General features: G+C 52.3%; 1 protein-coding gene across 2 annotated transcripts in view; it reads left to right on the forward strand.

Annotated features, from left to right (window-relative positions):
- Window positions 1-27,609, forward strand: part of DTX1 (deltex E3 ubiquitin ligase 1) — a 104,187-nt gene that overhangs the window by 35,804 nt on the left and 40,774 nt on the right. For both annotated transcript variants that reach the window (XM_037878913.2, XM_037878915.2), the window contains exon 3: window positions 26,905-27,586. In XM_037878913.2, coding sequence (XP_037734841.1) covers window positions 26,905-27,586 — 682 coding nt within the window. The remainder of the gene's footprint in view (window positions 1-26,904; window positions 27,587-27,609) is intronic.

Consider the following 27,609-nt stretch of genomic DNA (forward strand, 5'->3'; position numbering starts at 1 on the left):
CCCTGGAGCTGGCCATCCCAAGCTAGGGCATTGCTCACCCACCCACCTGCAAAAGAGATGTGGGTGAAGCACAGAAAGCCCTGGCCTCAATCCATCTAGATCAGGGCTGGGGACAATTATTTCTTCAGACAAATGTGTTTCTCTCCCTAGTGGCATGGAAGCTGGAGCTTGAGATGGAAAGTCAAGTCTGGGAAGAGACAGTCACTCCACATTGATCTCAAACCTCCACCTCTTTTAATGTCTCCATCCGCAGGATGAAATGGATCTGAGTCTGGATCTTGGTCTCACCCCTAACTCCCCAGGGCTGGCAAAGGCAGCACCCTCAGTTCTGGGTGGGGGAGGAACAGTGGGAGGCACCTCGTGCCTCTAAAGTGACCTCCTCTGGCTGATACTCGGTGTCAAAGAGCCTAGGATAGGTTGTGGGAACATGGGACCATGAAGAAGAAAGGAAGATCCCACAGGACTGTCACGGGCCAAAGCAGTGTGAATGAGCTGGCAGGGTGGAAAGAGACTGATTTTAAAACCTGTGCAACTAGTGATTGATGTCTAGACAAATTAGAGGATTGGGCCAAAAGAAATCTGATGAGGTTCAACAAGGACAAGTGCAGAGTCCTGCACTTAGGACAGAAGAATCCCATGCACCACTACAGACTAGGGACCGAATGGCTCGGCAGCAGTTCTGCAGAAAAGGACCTAGGGGTTACAGTGGACGAGAAGCTGGATATGAGTCAACAGTGTGCCCTTGTTGCCAAGAAGGCCAATGGCATTTTGAGATGTATAAGTAGGGGCATAGCCAGCAGATCAAGGGACGTGATCGTTCCCATCTATTCGACATTGGTGAGGCCTCATCTGGAGTACTGTGTCCAGTTTTGGGCCCCACACTACAAGAAGGATGTGGAAAAATTGGAGAGAGTCCAGCGGAGGGCAACAAAAATTATTAGGGGACAGGAACATGACTTATGAGGAGAGGCTGAGGGAACTGGGATTGTTTAGTCTGGGGAAGAGAAGAATGAGGGGGGATTTGATAGCTGCTTTCAACTACCTGAGAGGTGGTTCCAAAGAGGATGGATCTAGACTGTTCTTAGTGGTTGCAGATGACAGAACAAGGAGTAATGGTCTCAAGTTGCAGTGGGGGAGGTTTAGGTTGGATATTAGGAAAAACTTTTTCACTAGGAGGGTGGTGAAACACTGGAATGCGTTACCTAGGGAGGTGGTGGAATCTCCTTCCTTGGAAGTTTTTAAGTTCAGGCTTGACAAAGCCCTGGCTGAGATGATTTAGTTGGGATTGGTCCTGCTTTGAGCAGGGGGTTGGACTAGATGACCTCCTGAGGTCCCTTCCAACCCTGATATTCTATGATTCTATGATTGGTTTTGGATGCCCCAGAATCACTAGCTGGTTTTCAGCGGTTGATAGAGGTAATCGTGTCGCTGTAATGTGGCATTTGGGGTGTACTGCACAACATTTTGATAAAAAATGAGAATGCTATAAAATGAACATGGCACACGTTAAATGAATTGAAACCTGGCTAACTGATAGGTCTGAAAATGTGTTGGTAAATGGAGAATTGTCATTAAGTGGGTCTGTTTCCAGTGGGGTCCCACAGGGATCGTTTCTTGGCCCTTTGCTCTTCAACACTTTTATCTGGAAGAAAACAGAAAATTACGGCTGATAAAGTTTGCGGTGACACAAAAATTGGGAGTGGGAAGTAATGAAGAGGACAGGTCACTGATTTAGAGTGATCTGGATTGCTCGGTAAACTAGGTGCAAGCCAACAATTTGCATTTGAATATGGCTCAGTGTAAATGTTTACATGTAGGAACAAAGAAGGTAGGCCATGTTTACAGGACTGAAATACCGATAACAATTAACAATAGTGGGCCTGGTTTTCAAAGGTGCTGAATGCCCACAGATCCCACTGACGGCCGCTGAGTACCTTTGAAAATACACTGAGTACCTTTGAAAATACGGCTTTATTTCATGTTTGTTTGGAAAAATCTGAGTAACATTAGGTGACCTTGCTTTGAGCCCTGTGATCCTGAATCTGCTCCCCACCTGTCCCAGTGGTGATATTTACATATCTCAGAAATGGCAGCAGCTGGAAATGTCAAACTTGGTCAGTCTCGAGAAAGGAAAAAGGCAGTTCAAGCTTGATGAGAATTTTGTTCAGCATTTTAAACCGATGAATCTCCAAATTGGGCGTTTCTATGCAATTGCAGGAGACTTTTCTTTTGAGTCTTGACCTGGTATGTTAACCCTGGAGCATGTTAACGAGGCCTTTACTAAAGACGCTTTGGGTTAAGAGCTTCTGGGTTTATCTACTGTAGGGAAAGGACCCACTGCAGATAACAGGGGTCAGCAGCAGGTGTAGCTGAGCATATTTTAGCTGCAGATAGAGACTAAGAGGTTGTGTTCAGCATGGCTGTATCTATAGCCCTCATCACCACAGTGTCTGAGCACTGCCCAGTCTTTAATGTATATTACATCAACCCCTCGAGGCAGGACCATGCTGTGAGACAAACTCCCACAGGCAGCGTGCGGTGGAGCAGGGCCTGCCAAGGCCTTGGCTAGTGCCTGAGCCACTGGGCCATCCTTGGTTTTCACAAGGAGTGGGGGATGGAAGGGCAGGTGACAAGCACCATCAGTGACTTGTAGGTAGGAATGGTGTGATTATACACCACGTTTGGCACTACGGGACAGGCGATACAGGCTTCTGGGTGCTGGGCATGAGTGTAGCAGAGATGACACCATCACTACCAGATGCTGGCGATTCACAGACGCTGTGCTACTGTGACATAGCAGAGGGGATGCAGTCATGTCTCAGTGCGGGGTGTGTGTGTGTGTTTCCCGGGTGCTGTGTTGTGATATAACAGAGGGGCTGTAGTCATGATTCAGTGCTGGGGTATCCCAGGTGCTGTGATATAGCAGATGGGATGCCATCTTGTCTCAGTGCTGGGGGTTCCCGAGTGCCAGGCTGTGACAAAGCAGAGGGGATGCAGTCATGCCTCAGTGTTGTGGGTTCCCGGGTGCAGTGACATAGCAGAGGGGATGCAGTCGTGTCTCAGTGTTGCGGGTTCCCGGGTGCTGTGACATAGCAGAGGGGATGCAGTCGTGTCTCAGTGTTGCGGGTTCCCGGGTGCTGTGACATAGCAGAGGGGATGCAGTCGTGTCTCAGTGTTGCGGGTTCCCGGGTGCTGTGACATAGCAGAGGGGATGCAGTCGTGTCTCAGTGTTGCGGGTTCCCGGGTGCTGTGAGATAGCAGAGGGGATGCAGTCGTGTCTCAGAGTTGTGGGTTCCCGGGTGCTGTGACATAGCAGAGGGGATGCAGTCGTGTCTCAGTGTTGCGGGTTCCCGGGTGCTGTGATAAAGCAGAGGGGATGCAGTCGTGTCTCAGTGTTGCGGGTTCCCGGGTGCTGTGACATAGCAGAGGGGATGCAGTCGTGTCTCAGAGTTGTGGGTTCCCGGGTGCTGTGACATAGCAGAGGGGATGCAGTCGTGTCTCAGTGTTGCGGGTTCCCGGGTGCTGTGATAAAGCAGAGGGGATGCAGTCGTGTCTCAGTGTTGCGGGTTCCCGGGTGCTGTGACATAGCAGAGGGGATGCAGTCGTGTCTCAGTGTTGCGGGTTCCTGGGTGCTGTGTTATAGCAGAGGGGATGCAGTCGTGTCTCAGTGTTGCGGGTTCCCGGGTGCTGTGACATAGCAGAGGGGATGCAGTCGTGTCTCAGTGTTGCGGGTTCCCGGGTGCTGTGACATAGCAGAGGGGATGCAGTCATGTCTCAGTGTTGCGGGTTCCCGGGTGCTGTGAGATAGCAGAGGGGATGCAGTCGTGTCTCAGTGTTGCGGGTTCCCGGGTGCTGTGTTGTAGCAGAGGGGATGCAGTCGTGTCTCAGTGTTGCGGATTCCCGGGTGCTGTGAGATAGCAGAGGGGATGCAGTCGTGTCTCAGTGTTGCGGGTTCCCGGGTGCTGTGATAAAGCAGAGGGGATGCAGTCGTGTCTCAGTGTTGCGGGTTCCCGGGTGCTGTGACATAGCAGAGGGGATGCAGTCGTGTCTCAGTGTTGCGGGTTCCTGGGTGCTGTGTTATAGCAGAGGGGATGCAGTCGTGTCTCAGTGTTGCGGGTTCCCGGGTGCTGTGTTATAGCAGAGGGGATGCAGTCGTGTCTCAGTGTTGCGGATTCCCGGGTGCTGTGAGATAGCAGAGGGGATGCAGTCGTGTCTCAGTGTTGCGGGTTCCCGGGTGCTGTGATAAAGCAGAGGGGATGCAGTCGTGTCTCAGTGTTGCGGGTTCCCGGGTGCTGTGACATAGCAGAGGGGATGCAGTCGTGTCTCAGTGTTGCGGGTTCCTGGGTGCTGTGTTATAGCAGAGGGGATGCAGTCGTGTCTCAGTGTTGCGGGTTCCCGGGTGCTGTGAGATAGCAGAGGGGATGCAGTCGTGTCTCAGTGTTGCGGGTTCCCGGGTGCTGTGACATAGCAGAGGGGATGCAGTCGTGTCTCAGTGTTGCGGGTTCCCGGGTGCTGTGACATAGCAGAGGGGATGCAGTCGTGTCTCAGTGTTGCGGGTTCCCGGGTGCTGTGTTATAGCAGAGGGGATGCAGTCGTGTCTCAGTGTTGCGGGTTCCCGGGTGCTGTGAGATAGCAGAGGGGATGCAGTCGTGTCTCAGTGTTGCGGGTTCCCGGGTGCTGTGATAAAGCAGAGGGGATGCAGTCGTGTCTCAGTGTTGCGGGTTCCCGGGTGCAGTGACATAGCAGAGGGGATGCAGTCGTGTCTCAGTGTTGTGGGTTCCCGGGTGCTGTGAGATAGCAGAGGGGATGCAGTCGTGTCTCAGAGTTGTGGGTTCCCGGGTGCTGTGACATAGCAGAGGGGATGCAGTCGTGTCTCAGTGTTGCGGGTTCCCGGGTTCTGTGATAAAGCAGAGGGGATGCAGTCGTGTCTCAGTGTTGCGGGTTCCCGGGTGCTGTGAGATAGCAGAGGGGATGCAGTCGTGTCTCAGTGTTGCGGGTTCCCGGGTGCTGTGAGATAGCAGAGGGGATGCAGTCGTGTCTCAGTGTTGCGGGTTCCCGGGTGCTGTGACATAGCAGAGGGGATGCAGTCGTGTCTCAGTGCTGGGGATTCCTGGGACCTGGGACATAGCAGAGGGGATGCAGGTATATCTCAGCGCTCAGGGTTCCTGGGTATTACGATATAGCAGAAGGGATGCAGTCGTGTCTCAGTGCTGGAGGCTCCTGGGTCTTGTTATTCAGTATAACCAAGCGAAAATAGTGGAACGTCGCTCTGTTTCTTTCATGCCCTGTTCCTCAGTGCACGGCGCGTGCTCACTGCTCCCTGCGTTGTCACCGGCAGAATTTTATCCACGAGCTCTTTATGTCTGTGGCAGCTGACGTGGTCAGGAATGCTGCAGCTGTGCGGCTGAGGGTGTCACAGCCTGCCTGCAGAGCTGCTTTCCCTGTGCGTGAGCTGACGTGAGCCGTGCAGCCAGAGCCTTCCTCCTGCCGGAGACCCAAATTGCTGCCGCAGCATATGAGCTGGTGCCTAATTTCATTCCCTCCCCTCTGCCAGGCTGGGGTGCTGCTGCTCTGAAGCCAGGGGATTAATAACGGTTATTCTAGTCATTAATAGGGCTGGGCAAACGTGTCAGAATGTCTGGGGGAATCTTTCCTTTTGAGAGCCAAGCAAGGGGCTTACACACAGCCTGTGTAGCCAGCATTCCGGCCCAGGAGAGGAGAGGGGCCCACAGGACTCTGCCCTCATCTGATTGTAACATGCTTGGAAAGGGTTTGCTGCAGACCCATCTTTGGCTTGACCACAGAAGGCAGCCTGCAGCTGCTGCCTGGTAAAGGACATGGACCCAGATCCTCCAAGTTAGGTGATTTCAATGGGAGTTGGGCATCTAAATTCCTTTGGGGATCTGGCCCATAGCTCTTTGAATAATGGCACTAGGCTGGGACCCAGGAGATCTGGATTCTGCTTTTTGCTCTGCTGCTGGGCTCCTTTGTGATCTGGGGGAAGTCATGTGCCCTCTCCGCCGTCACGTGGCCTGTCTCTTTAGGCCCTCAGCTCTTGGGTAAGGACCGTTCTGTGCGCCTGGACAGTGAGCAGCATGGAGCCCCGCCCCACACATCAGCCCCAGTGCTGTGAAAGCTGGCCCTGCTCTCAGGGCCCCGATTAGCAGGGAGAGGAGAAAACAGGAGCAGCGTCCTCCCTTCCGGAACCCAGCCCTCGAGGGACCCACTGCCACACCCAGCCCCTCCTTCCAGACACAGGGTGATTTTCCAAACCTAGGAAGTAACTCCAAACCATTCCTCAGCCCACCCTGCTTGATTATTTGTATTCCAGGAGCTCCTAAAGGCTGCAACTGAGCTGGGGGCCCCATTGTGCTGGGCACTGCACAGACACAGAGGGAGACAGCCCTGGCCCTGAAGAGCTCACCAGAGTGGGAACAGAGGTACAGAGAGCAGAGTGAGTTGCCCAAGGTCACTAGCAGGTCAGTGGTAGAGTGGGGAATAGAACAGAATCCAAGCCTCGTGACTCCAGATCCAGTCCTTACCTGGGAGAGCGCATTGTGTGTCCGGGATGGATGTCAGCAAAAACGTCCTGAGACGGAGATGCATTGATCTCCCAAAGGAAAACAGAGGGAATCCTGTCACTGGGAACATAAACTAGACTGGACTAAGCAATGGAAAATCTACTGCAGGGAACATCCCGCACTGACGGGATGGACTGGATGACAGAATAGATCTATTTCCTCTCCAGTTTCCATGGATGAAATTTATCCCCTGATAAATTGACGTCAGTACAATCAGACCAAATATTATCTGTCTGTCCGTCTGTCTGTCTAATACTGGTGTCACTGCTGTAACTGAGTGCTGGCATGGAAGAGGAGGTGGGTGAAGAAGGGAGATGGTAGAAGGAGGCTGCGTCTGTGCCCTGGATGATTCTGCTTTCAGACTGCAGGGGTTGGGTTGTGCTATGGCCAAGGTAGCCATGCGAGGAGATTCGGGATGTTTGGGCTTTTTGTTTCTCCTTAGGCTTCAGGCCCTGCAAGTTTCTGGGCTTCTTTGTGCTCCCCCCGGACGGGGCTGGCCGGTTGCCACTGCTAAGGAGAGTGTGCAGAGTGCTGTCAGGGCATAGGCAAGGCTGGCTGGCTGGCTCTCTGGCTAGAGCTGTTGGCTAGGGACCGTGAGAAGCATTGGCTGTGGTATCCTGCGTGATGCATGCATGGTGATGGAAAGACTCTCCCAGTTGGACCAGGCAGGTCTAATGGTCAGCCACTTCCTTGCAGGCACAAAGCTGCTCAAAGGCAGAAGCCCACAGGGCTTTACAAGCAAATGTTCAGCACCGTCAGTAGCAAGGAGCAGTGCTTCGTCACCTCCCCCCTTCTCCCCCAAGCTTGGGTCATATCCCAGCCTCCTCTCTTGGGGAGGTCCTGTCGGGGGAGGGACTCGCCATCCCTTCCTAACCTGGGTGATATTTTTCACAGCATCCTGACTGCAGCCCACAGGTTAAAGAACTTCCTGCACCCTGTGCAAAGTACTGGCCCCCTTTTCCCAGATGCCCCATTCCAGCACACAAGTGGGGAGGGAGCATCTCCATCAATAAAGCTCAGGGAGGTGATGACGCTCACGGTGCGGTCGTGATATACGCGGTGCCGCTCTCGCGGCTCGTCCTTAGCACAGAGAGCTGCCGGTTCACTCCAGTCCCCAGCAGCGTCTGTATTACCCACATCCTGCCGTTCTCTTGCAGCGGGGCTGTGATTTACCTTTCCTCCCCACGGCAGCCGTTGTGCCACTGGAGTAGTTCAGAATCATGGCGCAGCAGGAAAGGATCGAGGCACTCCGTATTTTTAGATTCCAGTAGCACCTAGAGACCCAGCCAGGATCAGGGCCCTGTTGTGCTAGGCGCTGACAGGACCATGTTAATTCAGTCCTAGGCTCCAGGCATTTATGTTTCAAGTACATAAACATTGTTACGAGGAGGAGGGGGAAGAATTGTTCTCCTGAGCCTCTGAGGATAACCTCTGAGAAGAAGCAATGGGCTTAAATTGCAGCAAGGGAGGTTGAGGTTGGACATTAGGAAAAACTTCCCGTCAGGGTGGCAAAGCACTGGAATAAATTGCCTAGGGAGGTTGTGGAATCTCCATCATTGGGGATTCTGAAGAGCAGGTTAGACAAACACCTGTCAGGGATGGTCTAGATAATACTTAGTCCTGCCATGAGTGCTGGGGACAGGACTAGATGACCTCTCGAGGTCCCTTCCAGTCCTATGACTCTATGATGATTCTATGATCTCTGCTTAAAGCCCCTGTTCTGGTGTTTCCCCCCCATGCTGCTCTGCCAACACCCCTTAACGTGAACCTGCTGTCCCAATCCTCTGTCCTCCCCCAGCTCTTCCAATGGCACTGACTGCTGAGCTGCAGCACCCCCTGCTGGTTTGCTCCCTGCTCTGAGGCGCTTAATGTATAAACAGACAGGTGTGATCCTCTGTGAACTGAGGTCTTAGAGCCAGATTTGCAAAGGTATTTAGGTGCCTAAGTATCTTTGCAAATCCAGCCCTTGTTCCAGCGCCCATTGAAGTCAATAGATCAGCACCTGCCTGCCCTCGACTTGGCCAGGGCACGCACAGAGGCAGAAGGAGGAGATGAAACTAGATCCCCTGATTGCCAGTCCAGCACCGTTCATAGAATCATAGAATATCAGGGTTGGAAGGGACCTCAGGAGGTCATCTAGTCCAACCCCCTGCTCAAAGCAGGACCAATCCCCAATTTTTAGCCCAGATCCCTAAATGGCCCCCTCAAGGATTGAACTCACAACCCTGGGTTTAGCAGGCCAACGCTCAAACCACTGAGCTATCCCTCCCCCCTCAGCGTTATAAGACCCTGGTGCAGGGGTGGGCAAACTTTTTGGCCCGAGGGCCACATCTGGATAGAACTTGTATGGCGAGCCATGAATGCTCACAAAACTGGGGGTTGGGGTGCGGGAGGGGGTGAGGGCTCTGGCTGGGGGTGTGGGCTGGGGGGTGTGGCTGGGGATGAGGAGTTTGAGGTGTAGGAGGGTGCTCCGGGCTGGGACCCAGGGGTTCGGTGGATGGGAGGGGGATCAGGGCTGGGGTAGGGGGTTGGGGCATAGGGGGAGGCTCAGGGGTGCAGGCTTCGGGCAGTGCTTACCTCAAGTGGCTCCCAGAAACAGTGGCATGTCCCTCCTCCGGCTCCTAAGCGGAGACGCGGCCAGGCGGCTCTGTTGTGCGCTGCCCCACCTGCAGGCGCCGTCTCTCCAGCTCCCATTGCCCGTGGTTTCCGGCCAATGGGAGCTGTGGGGGTGACACTTGGGGCGGGGCCAGAGTGCAGAGCTAGAGGGGGGCCATGCCGATGCTTCCGGGAGCCGCGCGGAGCACCCCCGACCCTGCTCCCCGTCTGTGGCACCGGAGCGGGGCAAGCCCCAGACTCCGCTCCCCAGCGGGAGCTCAAGCGCTGGATTAAAACGGCTGGTGGGCCGGATATGGCCCGTGGGCCATAGTTTGCCCACCCCTGCCCTAGTGCCTGCTCTTATGCGCTGTTGGCTCAGACTCCATCAAGCCGTTCTGCGTCCACAGGCTCTGGAGTTTGCTGAGTTCTTGTTGAGTCCAACTCCAGTTGCTGCAGTCCTTTTAGCCCCTTGTGAGCCAGGGGCAGAGAATTTATGGGGAGCCCTCCCAAGTGGAAGGGGCTGATATTTGCCACCTCTCTTCCTCGCACTGATTTGTTGGTGCAAGACTTGTCCTCCAGTTTTTGATGCATGCTCCGTTGAGCTGGGCGAGGCATACTGCTCCTGGAGAGACATGGGGGAAAGTGGGGGAGGGTGCCTGGGGCAGGCTGTAATGTCCTTGGTGACTGGGTACTTGTAATGGGTATACTGGCCCCTTAAGGACAGAGGGATTGCGGGGAAGGGGACAGGGTCGAGGCTACCCCGGTCCAAGTAACCCCAACTTTACAGAGACCATGCGGCAGCAGGGGCAGGCATGGGGGAAAGGCAGTGGTCCTGGGGTAAGGCTGATCTCGAGGACAGGAGAAACCATCTCTTTAAGGGCCTGGGACCAGGAGCCCTGTAGGGAAGGGTGAGGGGGGGCAGGCTCTCCACCTCCCAATCAATAGATCCGCTGATCAGTCAAAACACAGTCGTGGGGAGAAGAGCATACATGAGTCTCTCTGCCCTTTCTAAGGGAGGGACTGTTCAGCAGGAAGGGAAAGGGCTGACCCAGGTGGTGCGAGGGGGCGAGAGCCCCCCACCCAGGAGCAGCAGGAAGGACTCTCCGTATCCAGCTCTGAGTTTAACAGCACTTTGGTTTGAAAGACATTGGCAGAAAGGCCTCTGGCACCTGGTATCTGGGAATTAAAGGGCCCATCAGGAAACAGAGCCCCCCACAGTGCTCCTGCCGCAGTAACTTCACCAGCTACAGTGAGTAACTCAGCTGAGCGGAACAGGCCCCAGAGCATGTGCATCAAGCCAGCCCTGAGTAACCCGCCCAAAGTCCTGCCTTGGCCCAGGCTCTGGGAAGGATCCAGCTTTTACCTGACTCCCACTGTCTGGGCAGCCTCCCCCAGCTGTGAGGAGGGACCACCGGTCATGAGGTGTAGCGAGACTCTAGGCCAGCTTGTACAAATCCCACACATGGGCAGGCTCCGGGGTGCTGGCGCTGGGGAGCAATTTGGCTGTCAAGTTTTAAGACACGCTGTGCTAGGGGTTGTTGGACCAGTTCAGCTAGATTAGAACCATGCCCAACCTTCATCTAAGAGCCCTACCAGCTGCAGGCCTGCAGCTGCGTGATATGGCTGCGGTCTGGTCAGGACTGGGGTGAGGGCCCTGCATGAAAAGCCCCGGTGCCATCGTGACGACTCGGGATGGCAATCATGGCTCTGCATCTGTATCGATCCAGGCGGACTGGGGCAGTGTGCTGCTGGAGGAGCCAAATCTAAGATCCTCCTTGACCTCTTGTGTTCATTAAAGATCTCCTGGCAATTCACACCAGCGCCGGTGGGTTAAATTCCAGCTGGCTAAAGTTCAACTCAGGCAGCATATTTATGCCAATCTCGTGTTTTCCCTGTAGACTCAGCTGGGAAGTAATTGGTCACTTTCCCTCTTAAAAATCTGCTGGGGCAGAACAGGTGGCCCACTCCACTCCAGAGATGGCTGCATTTCAGCGTTGGGCTGGCCCTTCCTTTGGCTATTGGAAAAACCTGAGCTAGCGTGTGTGCGCACCACTGCCCTCTACTGGATGGGCTCTGCAGCGCACGACTGTGGGTCATAGTCCCCCTCCGTCTCACAGAGATTCCTGAGTTCCAGTGCTAGTGGCTGCTGAAGTAGGCGGTTCTATCCGTGGTGTTGCTGTCGAGTTGTAAGTAGCCATTGTGCGTAGCATCGTCCCAGCCATGCAGTGTTGCTAGAACTAGGGGGACTGGGGGCATTGCTGCACCCTCTGGCTTGAAGTGGTAGTAACAATCCAAATACATGGTTTCCATCATTAGCACCCCCACTATAAAATTGTTCTAGCACCCCTGTCCTGCTATTCCAGAGGTATTTGATGTCCTGGTGGGAGCCTTCTTCTGTAAGGTTTCCAATCAAGAGCCTAAAACAAAGGGGTTTTGACCTTCTGGGTGCTTATTATCCAAATGGAATCTCCAAACCTGGTACGGTTTGCCCATCACTAGTTGACACCTACAGTCAGGATGAGACAGATCTATAATCCTGCACTCCTTGCTGTGGCTAAGTCCCCACTGGCTTCTGTGGCAGCTTTGCCCGAGTAATGACTGCAGGATCAAACCCACTCCCCTTATACACACAGTGAACCCAGGTTTTTTGTGCCTGGCTGGGAGTCCCAGCTCAAGCTGCTGCAGTCCTTTTGCAGGGCAGAGAGCCAGAATGATAGCCAAGCCAGCCCTTTGGAAATAAACACCACAGCAACCACTAATGTACAGCTGTTTAGCTTCATGAGTCTCCGGGGAGGGATGCATAGCTAACAACACTTCAGACATAATTATTGATTGCACACAGGGTTGCTCTTACATTTGCCGTGTCAGCGTCGGAGACCGAGGCAGGCGCAAGGGAGGAGTAAAGGCAAAGGAGGGGAGCGTGTGGACCCTGATGCAGTGGGGGCTGTTGTGAGTCGGCCTGCACAGACATTTTGGCGGGGGTGTGCAGCACTCCATTTCAGCTCCCTGCTGCCAGGCAGACAGGGCTCCGGGCTGATGTTTGATCGGGAAGGTGCTTTTCTCCAGTGGGTCTGTGCTGCGCCAATCAGAGACGCGTGCTGCGTCATGACTGCGTTGCCAGCTAATTGCATGAAGGACGCTAATCGCATCAGCTGCACCACAGTGCTCTGCTCTGGCGGCTGTAGGGTGACCAGATGTCCCGATTTTATAGGGACAGTCCCGATTTCGGGCTCTTTTTCTTAAATAGGCTCTGATTACCCGCCACCCCCTGTCCCGATTTTTCACATTTGCTGTCTGGTCACCCTAGGCGGCTGCAGGCTATTGCAGTGGTGGCCTCTTGATTCACATGTGAGGCCTGGGGAATAAAACGGGGCTTTGTGTTCATTGCTCCACTGATCCTGGCGTGTGGGATGTGGGGGGACCTGTGAAATCCCATTCCAAGGCCTCAGGGATCCTCTCATGGGTCCCACTCCCAAGTCTTGGGAGACTCCACTCGTGATGCCCATTCTCAAGTGCTGGGGAGGCCCACGCTTCCCATTTCAGGAGCTGGGGACCCTCATTTCCATGCTTCCCAATCGTAGGCATTGCGGGTGTCCCTAGGGCCGGCCTTTCGTTCGGGCAAACAGGGCGAAGGCCCAGGGCGCCTCCAGAGCAGGACTGCCCCTCCCCCCCCCCCCCCATACTCTGCTGCAGCTGCCCCTGCCCCCTGCCTTGGAGCCGCCCCAGCCAGCTGTTCCCAGGAGCTTCCCGTTTGCTGTGCAGAGCAGGGGGCACTGATGTCAGGGTGTGTCCCCCCCCATGTACCCCCTCTCTGCTGAGTTGGGGTGGGGGGACAGGGGTCAGGAGTGGGACAGAGCTGCTGGGGGCTGCTGCTGTCTGAACAAGCCTTCAGACTGGTGAGTGCCGCTCTGCTTAAAGGGGCAGCACGCTGTCTCTCCCGCACTCCCCCCGCAAGCACACTCGCTCACATCCTCTGTCTCTCTCACTCTCACACACACAGTGTATCTGTCTCACACTTCCCCAGCATGTGCACACACACACTCTCTCTCTCACACAAACGTACACACTCTGTCTCTCTCTTATGCGTAAATTTAATTCTTTGAGTAATGAGTTCAAAAATGCCTAACTTGTCCTGGCTGGAGTAATGATCATTGTTACTGTTATTATCATATTGTGCTTTGTCAGTCGTTATTTAAAGTGGTACAGTCCAATAATCGTATCCTCCTGGAATGTGACTTTAGCTCGTACTAACCTTAGCAGTGCCCATTGAAAAACCCTAAGCTAAACACATCACTTTAGACACTGGCAGAGGAAGGTCACTTATTTTCAAATTGTATTTTTATATCTATAAAATAACTTAAGATTTGCATAAAAACAAATGCAGTTCCAACTATGATACCAATAGCAATGGCGGAGTCAAATATTAGTGAGTCACATACATGATTGTGATCGGGAGACATAAATTCCAAAATCATTAGAAAAATAAATTCCCTTTCTTAATAAAAGAGAAAAAAACCCTGAATCACGTATGATAAAATTAAGTATGTTTTTAGTGGCGTGAAAAACCATTGACTAAAATAGAGGAGATAATGGCAGTAACACAGAGTGTGTCTGTTAGAGAAAGTAAGCAGATTTTAAGCAGATTTTATTTATTTTTAACTCTATTAAAGACAGTGTACAAAGTATCAAATGTGTGTTTCTGAGATCTGTGTTAAAGCTCCAGATCTGATACCTCAAGGTTTGGGATTGGGAATATCTCGCTGTATTATCTCCTGATTGTTCAAAACGTACGTATAAACTTTAAGTGTGGCTTTAATTGGAGTTTGTATATATTTTCTTTCTTTTTATAACAATTAGATACCTTGCGCCTGTCTTCAGCTAATTCCTAATTTATTATCTGGAAAAAACCCTAGAGTTTTTGGGTGCCCGCGTAGACCCTGGAATCACAGTTATAGTTTCCTGCCACGCCCCAAAATCTGAACTGGCGCCCCAGTGAGCCAGGAGTGCCCAGAGGGCTGCAGGAGGGCCAGGGGCTCTGGCAAGGTGCAGCTCCTGTGTGATGGCGCGAAACCCGCCTTGAGCCACATGCCGAGCACCAGGCACCACAAGCCACAGCAGCAGTGCAGACGTAAGGGTGGCAACACACCATATACCAGGCCACCCGTACGTCTGCGCTGCTGTGGGCGGTGGCATTGCCTTCAGAGCTGGGTGCCCGGCCAGCACCCGCCAGTATCAGGCTGCCCTGCCAGGGCTGAGCTCTGGTACCTCTTTCGATACAAATTAAACACAGAGGGAAGCAGTGGGGCCCAGAGCTGATGCGGGGGTGGGGGAGATGAGAAGCCCAGGGAGCCCGTGGGGGCTAGGGGTGATGGTGGGGGGGGGGGCACCAAAATACAAGTTTGCACAGGGCTCCTAGGGCTCCTGCTGTCACTGCACAAACCCTCCTCACTGCACCGAGGTTGCAACATCCAGGCCACAAGTCCAGCCTCTTTGTGTGCTGAATGCACGAAGGCTGGGCAGGCTGTTCTGCTGGAGGGGCAAAACTGAAGTAAACCTGGATCTGGAGTGCCAAGAACTAGTCTTATCCAGGAAGCAAGTCTCCCCTTCTCTGCCACTTTGCATGTGGCTAACAGACTTGACCAATAGGGAGTCCTCATGTGGGGCGACAAAACTGCAACGGCCAGCCACCCTGGAATGGATCCTGAGCTGAGAGTCCCCAAAACACGGGTCACCTAGACCTTGTAGTTATAGCCACGTTCTGGTTGTGACATTCTCCTCAGGCCTGGCTACAGCCCACATGGTCGCGCTGCATCTGCACATTGGCATTTCTAACCACACAAACGTGGTGGATAAGGTGGATAGATTGTCGGGCTCAACGGGTAGTGATCAGTGCCCCAGGGGTTGGTCCTGGGTCCGGTTTTGTTCAAGATCTTCATTAATGATCTGGAGGGTGGTGTGGATTGCATCCTCAGCAAGTTTGTGGATGACACTAAGCTGGGGGGAGAGGTAGATACCCTGGAGTGTAGGGATAGGGTCCGGAATGACCTAGACAAATCAGGGGATTGGGCCAAAAGAAATCTGATGAGGTTCAGCAAGGACAAGTGCAGAGTCTTGCACTTAGGACAGAAGAATCCCATGCACTGCTACAGGCTGGGGACCCACTGGCTAAGCGGCAGTTCTGCAGAAAAGGACCTAGGGGTTACAGTGGATGAGAAGCTGGATAGGAGTCAGCAGTGTGCCCTCGTTGCCAAGAAGGCCAATGGCATATTGGGCTGCATTAGTAGGAGCATTGCCAGCAGATCGAGGGAAGTGATTATGCCCCTCAGTTCCGCACTGGTGAGGCCAAACCTGGAGTATTGCATCCAGTTTTGGGCCCCCCACTACAGAAGGGATGTGGACAAATTGGAAAGACTCCAGCAGAGGGCAACAAAAATGATTAGGGGTCTGGGGCAAATAAGTTATGAGGAGAGGCTGAGGGAACTGGGCTTGTTCAGTCTGCAGAAGAGAAGAGTGAGGGGGGATTTGATAGCTGCTTTCAGCTACCTGAAGGGGGGTTCCAAAGAGGATGGAGCTAGGTTGTTCTCAGTGGTGGCAGATGACAGAACAAGGAGCAATGGTCTCAAGTTGCAGTGGGGGAGGTCTAGGTTGGATATTTGGAAAAACTATTTCACTAGGAGGGTGGTGAAGCACTGGAATGGGTTACCTAGGGAGGTGGTGGCATCTCCTTCCTTTGTGGTTTTTAAGGCCTGGCTTGACAAAGCCCTGGCTGGGATGATTTAGTTGGGGGTTGGTCCTGCTTTGAGCAGGGGGTTGGACTAGATGACCTCCTGAGGTCCCTTCCAACCCTGATAGTCTATGATTCTAAGTAGAGTTGGTGAGTCCCACCCAGCATGCTACCTTGCCTTGTGGGAAAATCTGTGCAGTTAAAGGGCCTGATTCTCCATTGTCTCTCCCCTTGTGGAGTCATTTATATCTGGGCAAAAGTGGGTGTGAAAATGCTGCCAGGTTACCTGCTCTGCACAGGAGCGAAGGTCTGCACACTGGGGTGTCACAGTGCTGATCATGGGCAGCAGGACCAACCGAACCGGCCACAAAGGAGCAGTCAGGAGGTCCTATCTAGGCTGCACAAAATAGTGCCTGCCAAGCTGGCTCAGGATAACATCCACCTGCTAGCCTAGGGCTCTCACAGGGGGTGCACGGCTCAGATCTGAGCACCAACCATGTGTGCTGACACTAACTTACTTAGAGTCACCCATGCCAGGAGCTGGTTACAACTGGTTCAGTTCTAGCCTCTCCTATCAACCTCCCCCCACACACATGCTGCTCCCCCAATAGCTATTCCCTTTAGACCGGGCTCCAGTCACATTGCTCAGTTTTGAGGCCATCCAGCCTGTCCGATCCAGTCACTGTTTTCCCCTCAGAAGGGCAGGAAGTCTTGTGACAGCCCGGTGTGCTTGGGGCTCTTCCTCTGTGGATTTGTTCAGGCACTGAGGAGGAGGTGACCTCCACCCTCTGTCGGGCTCTTCCCCAATGGTGTCATCCTGCCTCTTCGCTCACTTCCCATTCCACATCTCCAACCAGCCCTTAGCAGATTCCACTGGAGGTCTCAGCTGCCTGCATGAGCGCACCCCCCTCCCTCAGCTTGCTAGCCACAGAGTCCTTTGGATCCTGCACAACAGCAGGAAAAGGGGAAAGTTCCAGTTCAGAGCAGAGACTCCAGGCCGAATTCTGCACTCAGTTACACCAGCATCGTCACACTGCCATCCAGGGGGTTTCTGAGACTTTCCCACCATCCGATGGAAATCTGACCCTGTGAAGCCGACACATTTTACTCCTGCGTTGCTGAGAGCACAGTCTGGCCCATCGGCATTATTCAGTAATTGGGGTCAGAGTTGTATAACTGTGGTTCTCTAGATCCACAGCTTCGTAGCAAGCTTGACGTTCCCACATCCCCACTGAGGCCTTGGAGGGGCCCAACTGTAGCAGTGTCTGCTGATGTAGGGGCAACCACACCTCTCGAGCATCTCCCAAATATTGGACAGTTGCCATCTGCTTGCTGTCCTGTCTGGACTGGTTAACACTGAGCTGGCTGTAATCTGGAACCTGAGGCTGCTTAATGGTAATGGCCAGAGACTCCATTTTGTCTGGATTAATAACCAGACCAATGCACGCTGCTTCTTGCCCCACCAGCTTGGCCATCAGCTGCAGAGATTCGAGATCTCAAAGCAGAATGGCGTTCAGCCGAAAGCCAGCAGCCATAAAGCCAGCTGCCTTTATCCATTAGCTAATCAGTGCAAATCCTGAACAACGATGGTGACAGAATACAGCCTTGCTGAACACCTGTGGAGAGAGGAAACCAGGCCGTGTGTCTGCCACTGAGGCAAACGCAGCTTTCTGTTCCACTATTGAGCACTTCTATCAATGACACTGGCCAAAACGCCTCATCAGATCCCACAAACTCACTCAATGCACTGAATCAAAGGCCTGGAGGAAGCCTGTTAAAAAAAAAAGGGCCACTCACGGCATATGAAATTCAGACATTTTCTCAAAAAGTGGTGCTTTCAGTGGCTTTCTTGGCATGGACATGTTAGAATGGAAGACAAATGAATTTCCAAGTGTATATACCAAGGAATGCTGCTATATGGCTGGCAATCATGTGGGTGTCAAAAGCTTCAATGGCTTGAGAACATTTCCCAATGGTGGACATAAACTGAATTTACAACCAGACCACTGTAGGCTGCTTGCCAGAGATCAGTCTGGGGCGTGCTCAACTTGCAAGGAGACCGCATCCTTCTGGGTTTTGCCATGAAGATGATGAATTGGGATCAGAATCTGGCAAGAGTTACTCCAGATTTACTAGGGTTTACATGTCAGCAGAGTCTGGCCCAATGGAGTTACTGTGGATTTACACCATTGTAACTGAGATCTGAAATCCTGAACCCCGTTCCAGCGTGCTGTGTCGCTACAGTATGCAAAGGAATTGGGAAGCTGGTGTAACTGGGGCTATCAAGGGGCCTACACCACCCACCTTCACAGCCCACAGGATAGGGTGTGTATGGCTTGTCCTCCAGCAATCCCAACAACCCCTTGGTTGGTAGAACTTAGAACAGCCCTGAGGCTGCTCTAGGTTGCATTGGGGGCTGTGCTTCCTCCGAGCAGCTCTAGGGATCATGGGGAGCAGAACTGTGTTAAAGCCACTTTTATCCTCTCTCCCCACCTCAGCTGCAGCAAGCAGAGGTGTGGCGTAGTGAGCCTGATCCAGTAAAGGCCATGTTACTCCCGATTTACCTCAGTGTAACAGATCAGAAAGTAGCTCAGTGATTCTGCTTGGGGTCTACCGACAAGAAAGAAAACAGGGATATTTTACAGCATGCTCCTGTTCCACTGTCCTGATGCCATTTGTGCAGGCTGGGCTGGAGGGGCTGGAGCTGGGAGATTGCTTTACTTTTAATAACATTTGCTTACGGAGCAGATTTTTATTATTGTTTCAAAGCAGGCTGGCACTTTCTTTTAAAGGCAAACAAATTGCCAAAGTTACAGCTACACCAGAGCCAAGAAGAGGATTTAACAAACTGTGTGTCTGGGAAACACCTTGTTCAGGAGCCTGGCAGCTGGTTATACTCTTGTACCTCTGACTTCTAGGCTGAAAGCTGGCCCCCATTGCTTCCGAGCGAGAGATGTGACCATTTCAGTGCTCCTCTGGGGAAGGACTGGGGTGGGTTAAGCCCAGGCCCTGGGGAAGGGGCATTGGCACCAATTTGGCAGTCTCCCGTCACTGTCATCTTGTTAGTACATTTACGTTTCCCAACAGCCTTGTGTTAGCTCCATTTTTACACACGGGGACCTGAGGCTAGTGACGTAGCCTTGAACCACCCTTCCTCACTGCAGAGAGGCTATGGGCTCATGATGCAAGGCCTGGAAGAGAGAGTGTAAAGGGTTGAAAGCTGAAGGGACGCTCAGGCTTGAGCAGAGTCTCTGGTGCTGTTATCCCAGTATAGCTGTACCGCAAACCCTCCTAGCATGGATGCTGCTTTTACTGGCAAGAGTTGTTCCACTTCCCTGAGCAAAATAAGCTGTAATGGACCAAGGCCTTTTCTACCGTCGTAGCCATGTCTACACTAGGGCTTTTGCTGGTATAGAAATGGTGCCAAAAATCACCCCCCAAAATGACATTGCTGAGGGGGCAAAAGATTGTAGTGCAGTCCTGGGCCCGTGGTGCCGACTCCCAAACCAAGCCACCCCAGCAGCTGGTAGAATAGGAAGCAAAACTCAGCATGCTGCCGTAGGTGCTTCTGGCTTCAAAGAATGTTCTTCCAGGGTGCCAAGAGAACCGGCTTTGCCACTTTGGGCAGCATGCTCTCTGATTGCAAGCTAAGCAAACTGGGCTTAGTCAGCGTGTGAATGGGAGAGCAACTGTGCGAATGGAAGCCGTAGTGATGGTCAACAAACAGACCTCTTCCCCCCAAGCCCTAGAATCATAGAATATCAGGGTTGGAAGGGACCTCAGGAGGTCATCTAATCCAACCCCCTGCTCAAAGCAGGACCAATCCCCAACTAAATCATCCCAGCCAGGGCTTTGTCAAGCCTGACCTTAAAAACTTCTAAGGAAGGAGATTCCACCACCTCCCTAGGTAACGCATTCCAGTGCTTCACCACCCTCCTAGTGAAAAAGTGTTTCCTAATATCCAACCTAAACCTCCCCCACTGCAACTTGAGACCATTACTCCTTGTTCTGTCCTCTTCCACCACTGAGAACAGTCTAGATCCATCCTCTTTGGAACCCCCTTTCAGGTAGTTGAAAGCAGCTATCAAATCCCCCCTCATTCCTCTCTTCCGCAGACTCAACAATCCCAGTTCCCTCAGCCTCTCCTCATAACTCATGTGTTCCAGTCCCCTAATCATTTTTGTTGCCCTCCGCCGGACGTTTTCCAATTTTTCCACATCCTTCTTGTAGTGTGAGGCCCAAAACTGGACACAGTACTCCAGATGAGGCCTCACTAATGTCAAATAGAGAGGAATGATCACGTCCCTCGATCTGCTGGCAATGCCCCTACTTATACATCCCAAAATGCCATTGGCCTTCTTGGCAACAAGGGCACACTGTTGACTCATATCCAACTTCTCGTCCACTGTAACCCCTACGTCCTTTTCTCCAGAACTGCTGCCTAGCCTAGTCCACCATCACAAGAGACCACACAGTCCCGGATTCGCAGATGAGCTCCAGCATGGTCCGAAAGGGAGGTACTGGATCTCATCGCATGTTGGGGAGATGAATCTGTTATGGCAGAACTACGTTCCAAAAAAAGAAATGTGAATACGTACGCTAAAATCTCCAGGGCCATGACAGAAAGAACCTACTCCAAGGACACAGAACAGTGTTGTACAAAAATCAAGGAGCTCAGGCAAGCTCAGGTGTATCAAAAAGCCAGGGAGGCGAACGGGCCTCTGGGTCACAGCCCCATACATGCTGCTTCTACCATGAGCTGCATGCAATTATGGGGGGTGATGCCACCACTACCCCACCACTGTCCATGGACACCTGCAAGGGGGGAGTTGCACGGAGCAAGGTGGATGAGTTATTGGAGGACGAAGAGGAGGAGGACGACGACGACAGTGCACAGGTGGCAACTGGGGAATCTGTTTTCCCCCCTAGCCAGGAACTAGTCTTAACGCTGGAGCCAACAGCCTCCCCCACTCCCAAGGCGGGCTCCCGGACCATGAGCCTGGACAAAGCACTTCTGGTGAGTGAGAGCCTGATCGGAGCCACGCGGTGGGGGGCTGGGGGGAAACCCAGCCATGCTGGGCTGTTGGTGTTTAGTTTAAAGAGCTCATCCCTGCTCAGAGCCTTATCGCAGCCACGTGGTGGGTGCGGGGCAGGGGGTGTTGTATGAAGCGATCATCCCAGAGAGCCTGCAGGCCCTCCTTTTATATGGCAAATCCACCAGGCTTTGGTTGCTATGGGAAATGGGGCCCGGCAGTTTGTAAGCATTGAAATGAATGCAGAAGAAGCAGAACCCCGCATGCCCCTAGGGCTTACCGTGGCTGCCTGCAAGCTGAATTCTGTTGCCCGGCCGCGTGTGGTGGCTTACTCGCACCAGAGTGGCAGGCACTTCAGTATAAGAGGCAAGATGCGACCTTGTACAGAAAGAACATGTGCTGTGTACTGTGAATTGCCTGTTTCACTGAGAAAGAGTGTCCCCTTTGTTCTCTAAAATGTATCTTTTAAAATACGACCCTCCCTTTTTCTCCTCCCGCAGGTGCAAGTGTTTCAACAGGGCCCCTATCTACTCCATCCCAGAGGCTGGTCCAGATTAGAAGGTGGAAAAAACAAACTCGGGACGACATGTTCACTGAGCTCATGCAGTCCTCCCACACTGATAGGGCCCAGTTGAATGCGTGGAGGCAAACAATTGTGGAGTCCCGTAAAGCGTTACATGAACACAAAGAGAGGAGGGACGCGTGCGATGAGAGCAGGCAGGATGCTATGGTCAAGCTCATGAGGGAGCAAACTGACATGCTCCACTGTAAGGTGGATCTAATGCGGGAAAGGCAGCAAGACCACAGACTGCCGCTGCAGCCCCTCTATAACCGCCCTCTCTCCTCCCCAAGTTCCATAGCCTCCTCATCCAGACACCCAAGAACATGTGGGGGGGGAAGGCTACAGGGACCCACACACTCAACCCCAGAGGATTGCACAAGCAGCCGAAAGCTGGCATATCCGAAATTTTGATTTGGTTTCTGGACTTGTCCTTCCTTCCTTCTCCACCCCCCTAACCAAATACCCCCTCTCCTCCCCTGATCTACCTTCTGATTTCTCTCAATGTGTTGTGCAACAAATAATAAAGAACGTTTTTTAAACAATTGTGACTTTATTTCCTTTCATATATATAGGGGGCAGGTAACTTCAAGAGAAGCAAACAAACTGTCACACCGTACCCTGGCCAGTCATGAAACTGGCTTTCAAAGCTTCTCTGATGTGCAGCGCACCCTTCTAATCGCCCTGTTGTCTGGCTGTGCGAAATTGGCCGCCAGGCGAGTTGTCTCAACCTCCCACCCCACCCTAAACGTCTCCCCCTTACTCTCACAGATATTGTGGAGCACACAACAAGCAGCAATTACAATTGGAGTATTGGTTATGCTGAGATATAACCGAGTCAGTAAACTGCGCCAGCGCGCTTTCAAATGTCCAAAAGCACATTCTGCACTTGCTCAGCCTATAGCTGAACTGCTCCTTACTACTGTCCAGGGGGGGCCTGTGTATGGCATCATGAGCCAGGGCATTAAGGGGTAGGCTGGGTCCCCAAGGATAACTATAGGCATTTCAACATCCCCAACAGTAATTTTCTGGTCTGGGAAGTAAGTCCCTTCCTGCAGCTGTTCAAACAGACCAGAGTTCCTGAAGATGCGAGCATCATGCACCTTTCCCGGCCATCCCATGTTGATGTTGGTGAAACGTCCCTTGTGATCCACCAGTGCTTGCAGCACCATGGAAAAGTACCCCTTGCGGTTTACCTACTGGCCGCCCCGCTGTTCCGGGGCCAAGATAGGGATATGCGTTCCATCTATCGCCCTGCCACAGTTAGGGAACCCCAGTGCATTAAAGCCATCCACAATGGTCTGCACATGTCCCAAAGTTACTACCCTTGATAGCAGCTGGTCAATGATTGCGTTGGCTTCTTGCAGCACAGCAGCCCTCACAGTAGATTTGCCCACCCCAAACTGATTCCCGACTGACCGGTAGCTGTCGGGCGTTGCAAACTTCCACAGGGCTATGGCCACTCGCTTCTCAGCTGTGAGGTCTGCTCTCATTTTGGTGTCTTTGCACTTCAGGGAAGGGGACAGCAAGTCATAAAGTTCCATGAAAGTGGCCCTACGCATATGAGAGTTTCGCAGCCACTGGGAATCATCCCATACCTGCAACACTGTGCTGTCCCACCAGTCTGTGCTTGTTTCCCGGGCCCAGAATTGGCGTTCCATGGCATGAACCTGGCCCAACTCCACCATGATCTCCCAATCGCCACATGCCGTGCTTCTAGGAACGTCTGTGTCCATGTCCTCATCAGTATAGTAATCGCGCTGTCGTCGCTTCCTCGCCCGGTTTTGCAGGTACTGCACACACTGCTGGATAATGCGCGATGTATTTACAATGGTCAAAACTGCAGCAGAGATCTGATTGGGCTCCATGCTTGCCACGCTATGGCGCCTGCACCGGTAATCCTGGAAAAAGGGCGCGAAACGTAGGAGAGCAGAGTGGCAACTGAAGAGATGCTGTTCAGTTCACGATAGCCGAAAAAAGGCAGGAAATGGTTGTCTTCTGTAGCTTTCACGGAGGCGGGAGCCCAGGACAGACAACGTGGAGAAGTTCGGTAGTGTGCCAAGAGCGGGAGAGCAGAGTTGGCAGCAGAAGTGGTCAATGAGGAAGAGAAAGAGTAGATACTTATAGGGATTATGTAGAAAGACGAGAGGAAATGCGAGGTGGATTCATAGTACCAGGAGAGAAGCGGTGCACCATACTGCACCGTCTGCTGAAAGCCGTATGGCTTCTGCATGCCAAAAAGGCACTGTCATAAATATAAAGGGAAGGGTAAACACCTTTTAAATCCCTCCTGGCCAGAGGAAAAACCCTTTCACCTGAAAAGGGTTAAGAAGCTAGGATAACCTCACTGGCACCTGACCACAATGACCAATGAGGAGACAAGATACTTTCAAAGCTGGAGGGGGGAGAAACAAAGGGTCTGGGTCTTTCTGTATGATGCTTTTGCCGGGGACAGAACAGGAATGGAGTCTTGGAAACTGAGTAAGTAATCTAGCTAGATATGCATTAGATTCTGATTTCTTTAAATGGCTAAGAAAATAAGCTGTGCTGAATGGAATGTATATTCCTGTTTTTGTGTCTTTTTGTAACTTAAGGTTTTGCCTAGAGGGATTCTATATGTTTTGAATCTGATTACCCTGTAAGGTATTTACCATTCTGATCTTACAGAGGTGATTCTTTTTACTTTTTCTTCTATTAAAATTCTTCTTTTAAGAAACTGAATGCTTTTTCATTGTTCTTAAGATCCAAGGGTTTGGGTCTGTGGTCACCTATGCAAATTGGTGAGGATTTTTATCAAACCTTCCCCAGAAAAAAGGGGGTAAGATTTGGGAGGATTTTGGGGGAAAAGTTGTTTCCAAACTAACTCTTTCCTAATAATAATAATACCGGTGTTAGACATTTGGTGGTGGCAGCGAAAGTCCAAGGGCAAAGGGTAAAATAGTTTGTACCTTGGGGACGTTTTAACCTAAGCTAGTAAAAGTAAGCTTAGGAGGTTTTCATGCAGGTCTCCACATCTGTACCCTAGCGTTCAGAGTGGGGAAGGAACCTTGACAGGAACGAAACGATTGTCTGCCGTAGCTTTCATGGAGGGAGGAGCGACTGATGACACACACCCAGAAACACCCCAAGAATGTTTTTGCCCTGTCATGCACTGGGAGCTTAACCCAGAATTCCAATGGGTGGCGGGGACTGTGGGATAGCTACCCACAGTGCACTGCTCTGACATTCGATGCTAGCCTTGGTACTGTGGACACACTCCGCCGAATTCATGTGCTTTAGTGGGGATACACAAGACCAAATGTATAAAATAGCTTCCGAAAATTCGAATAGAATAATTTTGAAATAATTCTGTACTGTAGACATACCCGTAGAATTCTTTGCTGCTGCCTACAAACTGCACTCTGGGAAGGGTATTAAGTTTTGCTAGGCCAGGCGAGGCCGACAAAGATTCTGTGGCTAAAGGTGTTTCCACTGTCCCCTGAGTTGATGGTAAGTGTAATTGTAAATGGGCAGTCGTCATCAAGCAGGTCTGTTTCCAGTGGAGTCCCACAGGGCTCAGTTCTTGGCCTTTGCTATTTAACCTTTTTATCAGTTACTTGGAAGAAAACACAAAATCAGCTGATAAAGTTTGCAGATGACACAAAAATTGAGGGGGCGGAAAATAATGAAGAGGACAGGTCATTGATTCAGAGTGATCTGGATTTCTTGGTAAACAGTGCAAGCCAACAGTATGTGTTTTACTACGGCTCTGTGTAAATGTATACACCTAGGAACAAAGAATGTCAGCTGTACTTACCAGATGGGGGACTCTATCCTGGGGTGCAGTGACTCTAAAACAGATTTGGGGGTCATGGTGAACAATCAGCTGAATGTGAGCTCTGGGTGCGACACGGACCAAAAGCCAACGCAGTCCTGGAATGTATAAACAGGGGCATCTCAAGTATGAGCACCCTTGTGTTTGGCACTGGTGTGACCACTGCTGGAATCCTGTGTCCAGTTCTGGTGCCCACAGTTCAAGACGGATGTTGATAAATTGGCGAAGGGTCAGGGAAAAGCCTGGCCTCTGAGACCCTCCGCACTCATGGGGTTTCAGAGGCCGGGCTCCAGACCAAACCCCAACATCTACACTGCAGTTGTTAGCCCTGCAGCTGGAGCCCCACAAGCCCAAGTGAGCTGACCTGGGCCAGTTGTGGCCATGCCATGAGTCTTTTATTGCAGTGTAGACATACCCAAAGAGAAGGTTAGGGGCTGACTTGATTACAGTCTATAAGTACCTACATGGGAAACAAATATTTAACAATGGGCCCTCCAATCTAGTAGAGAATGGTTGAAAATGATCCAATGGCTAGAAGTTGAAGCTAGACAAAATCAGACTAGAAACAAGGTGTAAATTTTTTGATCGTGTTGGAACCTGGCTCTCGGGGTTACAGCAATGCTCAGGTTTGGCCCAGCCAAAATGTGATCGGGCTGTGGCCCCAGTGCTGTTCCCACTCCCGACTCCATGGCCAATGGCTTATGCAATATGTGGGGGCCTACTGTGGCTTGTGCGGTTGGTAACGGGGGAATGGAACCTTTCACAGGTAGGTCACCGACTCTATCTGAGTCAAAATGTTGGTGTTCCATAGCTTGTGTGGAATGAATTTGTTCAGACCATTTCCTAAGGCTCAGGTGTTGATCCCACAAAACCCATTGTCACTAGTTAACACTAACTGGCTCCTGGTTGGCAGGCTGAACCAAGCATTGAATGGCCCCTCCAAGCTTTGAATGGGTGGCCCCTCCAACTCAGGGCTAAGCCCCACTGTGCTGACCTTGGTGCCCAGGTGCTAAATAACGGGGGCTGACTTGCTGCTCTGTTACTAAAGTGCGACTCTGTGGGTTCGAGTGGAATTACCCTGGTATCAGCTTGGAAGGTAGTGGCTACTCAGCCCCATCTTTTTAAGCAAAGCGGGTTCTGTGGCTCTAATTCTCCTCTCCCTTACACTGGAGTAAAGCCAGGGTAACCCCATTGCCTATCCCAGGGCGAGAGGCGAATCGGGCTCAGGGTATATGTGTCTGTAATAATATAAGTGGGTTTTGCTTCCAATAATTATAGAGGGCCAGAATCTCAGTGGGAGTAAATTGGCATTGCTGCATTGAAGTCAGTGCTGATTTACACCAGCTGAGGATCTGGCCCTGATGGGTGTAAAAAGCCCAGGGTGATAGCTGGGAACAAGCTCTGCTCAGGTGTTAGGAAAGCTAGGGCTTGAAGGACCATCCCAGGGTGTGAAATCCTATCTCACCTGGAGAGGTCTCCCAGCCTGACCTGGATCGGCCAGGCTCACCTCGGAGGGCTCCATTCCTCACACGAGCTAGTGTGTCTGACCCATGGAGAGGAAGCTCAGCATCCCTTTTCTGTGTTCTTCTTTCCCCCAGGGACCATGCGTCCAGTGAGGAGGAACTTCTATGACCCCTCCTCGGCCCCTGGCAAGGGGATCGTGTGGGAGTGGGAGAATGACAACAACTCCTGGACCCCCTATGACATGGATATTTGCATCACCATCCAGAATGCCTATGAGAAGCAGCACCCGTGGCTGGACCTCTCCTCTCTGGGCTTCTGCTACCTGATCTACTTCAACAGCATGTCGCAGATGAACCGGCAGACACAGCGGAAGCGCCGGCTCCGGCGCCGCATGGATCTGGCATACCCACTCACCATGGGCTCCATCCCCAAGTCCCAGTCCTGGCCTGTGGGCACCAACTCCGGGCAGCCGTGTTCCTGCCAGCAGTGCCTGCTGGTCAACAGCACCAGGGCAGCCTCCAATGCCATCCTGGCCTCGCAGCGGAGGAAGGTGTATGTGGGCAACGGCAATGGGACTCTGGCTGTTAGGCAGAGCAACACTTTCAACGGCACAGCATTGTGGTCCGCGGGCACCATGACAACCGGGGGGGCAGCTAAAACGGAACAGGCCCGGTCCCCTAGCGGCACGCAAGTGGCCACCTTCTCCCGAAGTCAGAGCGCTCCCACAGGCACCCAGCTTCCTGGGCAGAACAACCTGAACAGGCCTGGCACGCAGCGGGTTGCAATCCTGAGTACCAGGGCCTCCATCCCACCAGGGTAAGGATCCATACCTCCTGTGG

This window comes from Chelonia mydas, chromosome 15, assembly GCF_015237465.2.
Source record: "Chelonia mydas isolate rCheMyd1 chromosome 15, rCheMyd1.pri.v2, whole genome shotgun sequence".
NCBI classification, from domain to species: Eukaryota; Metazoa; Chordata; order Testudines; family Cheloniidae; genus Chelonia; species Chelonia mydas.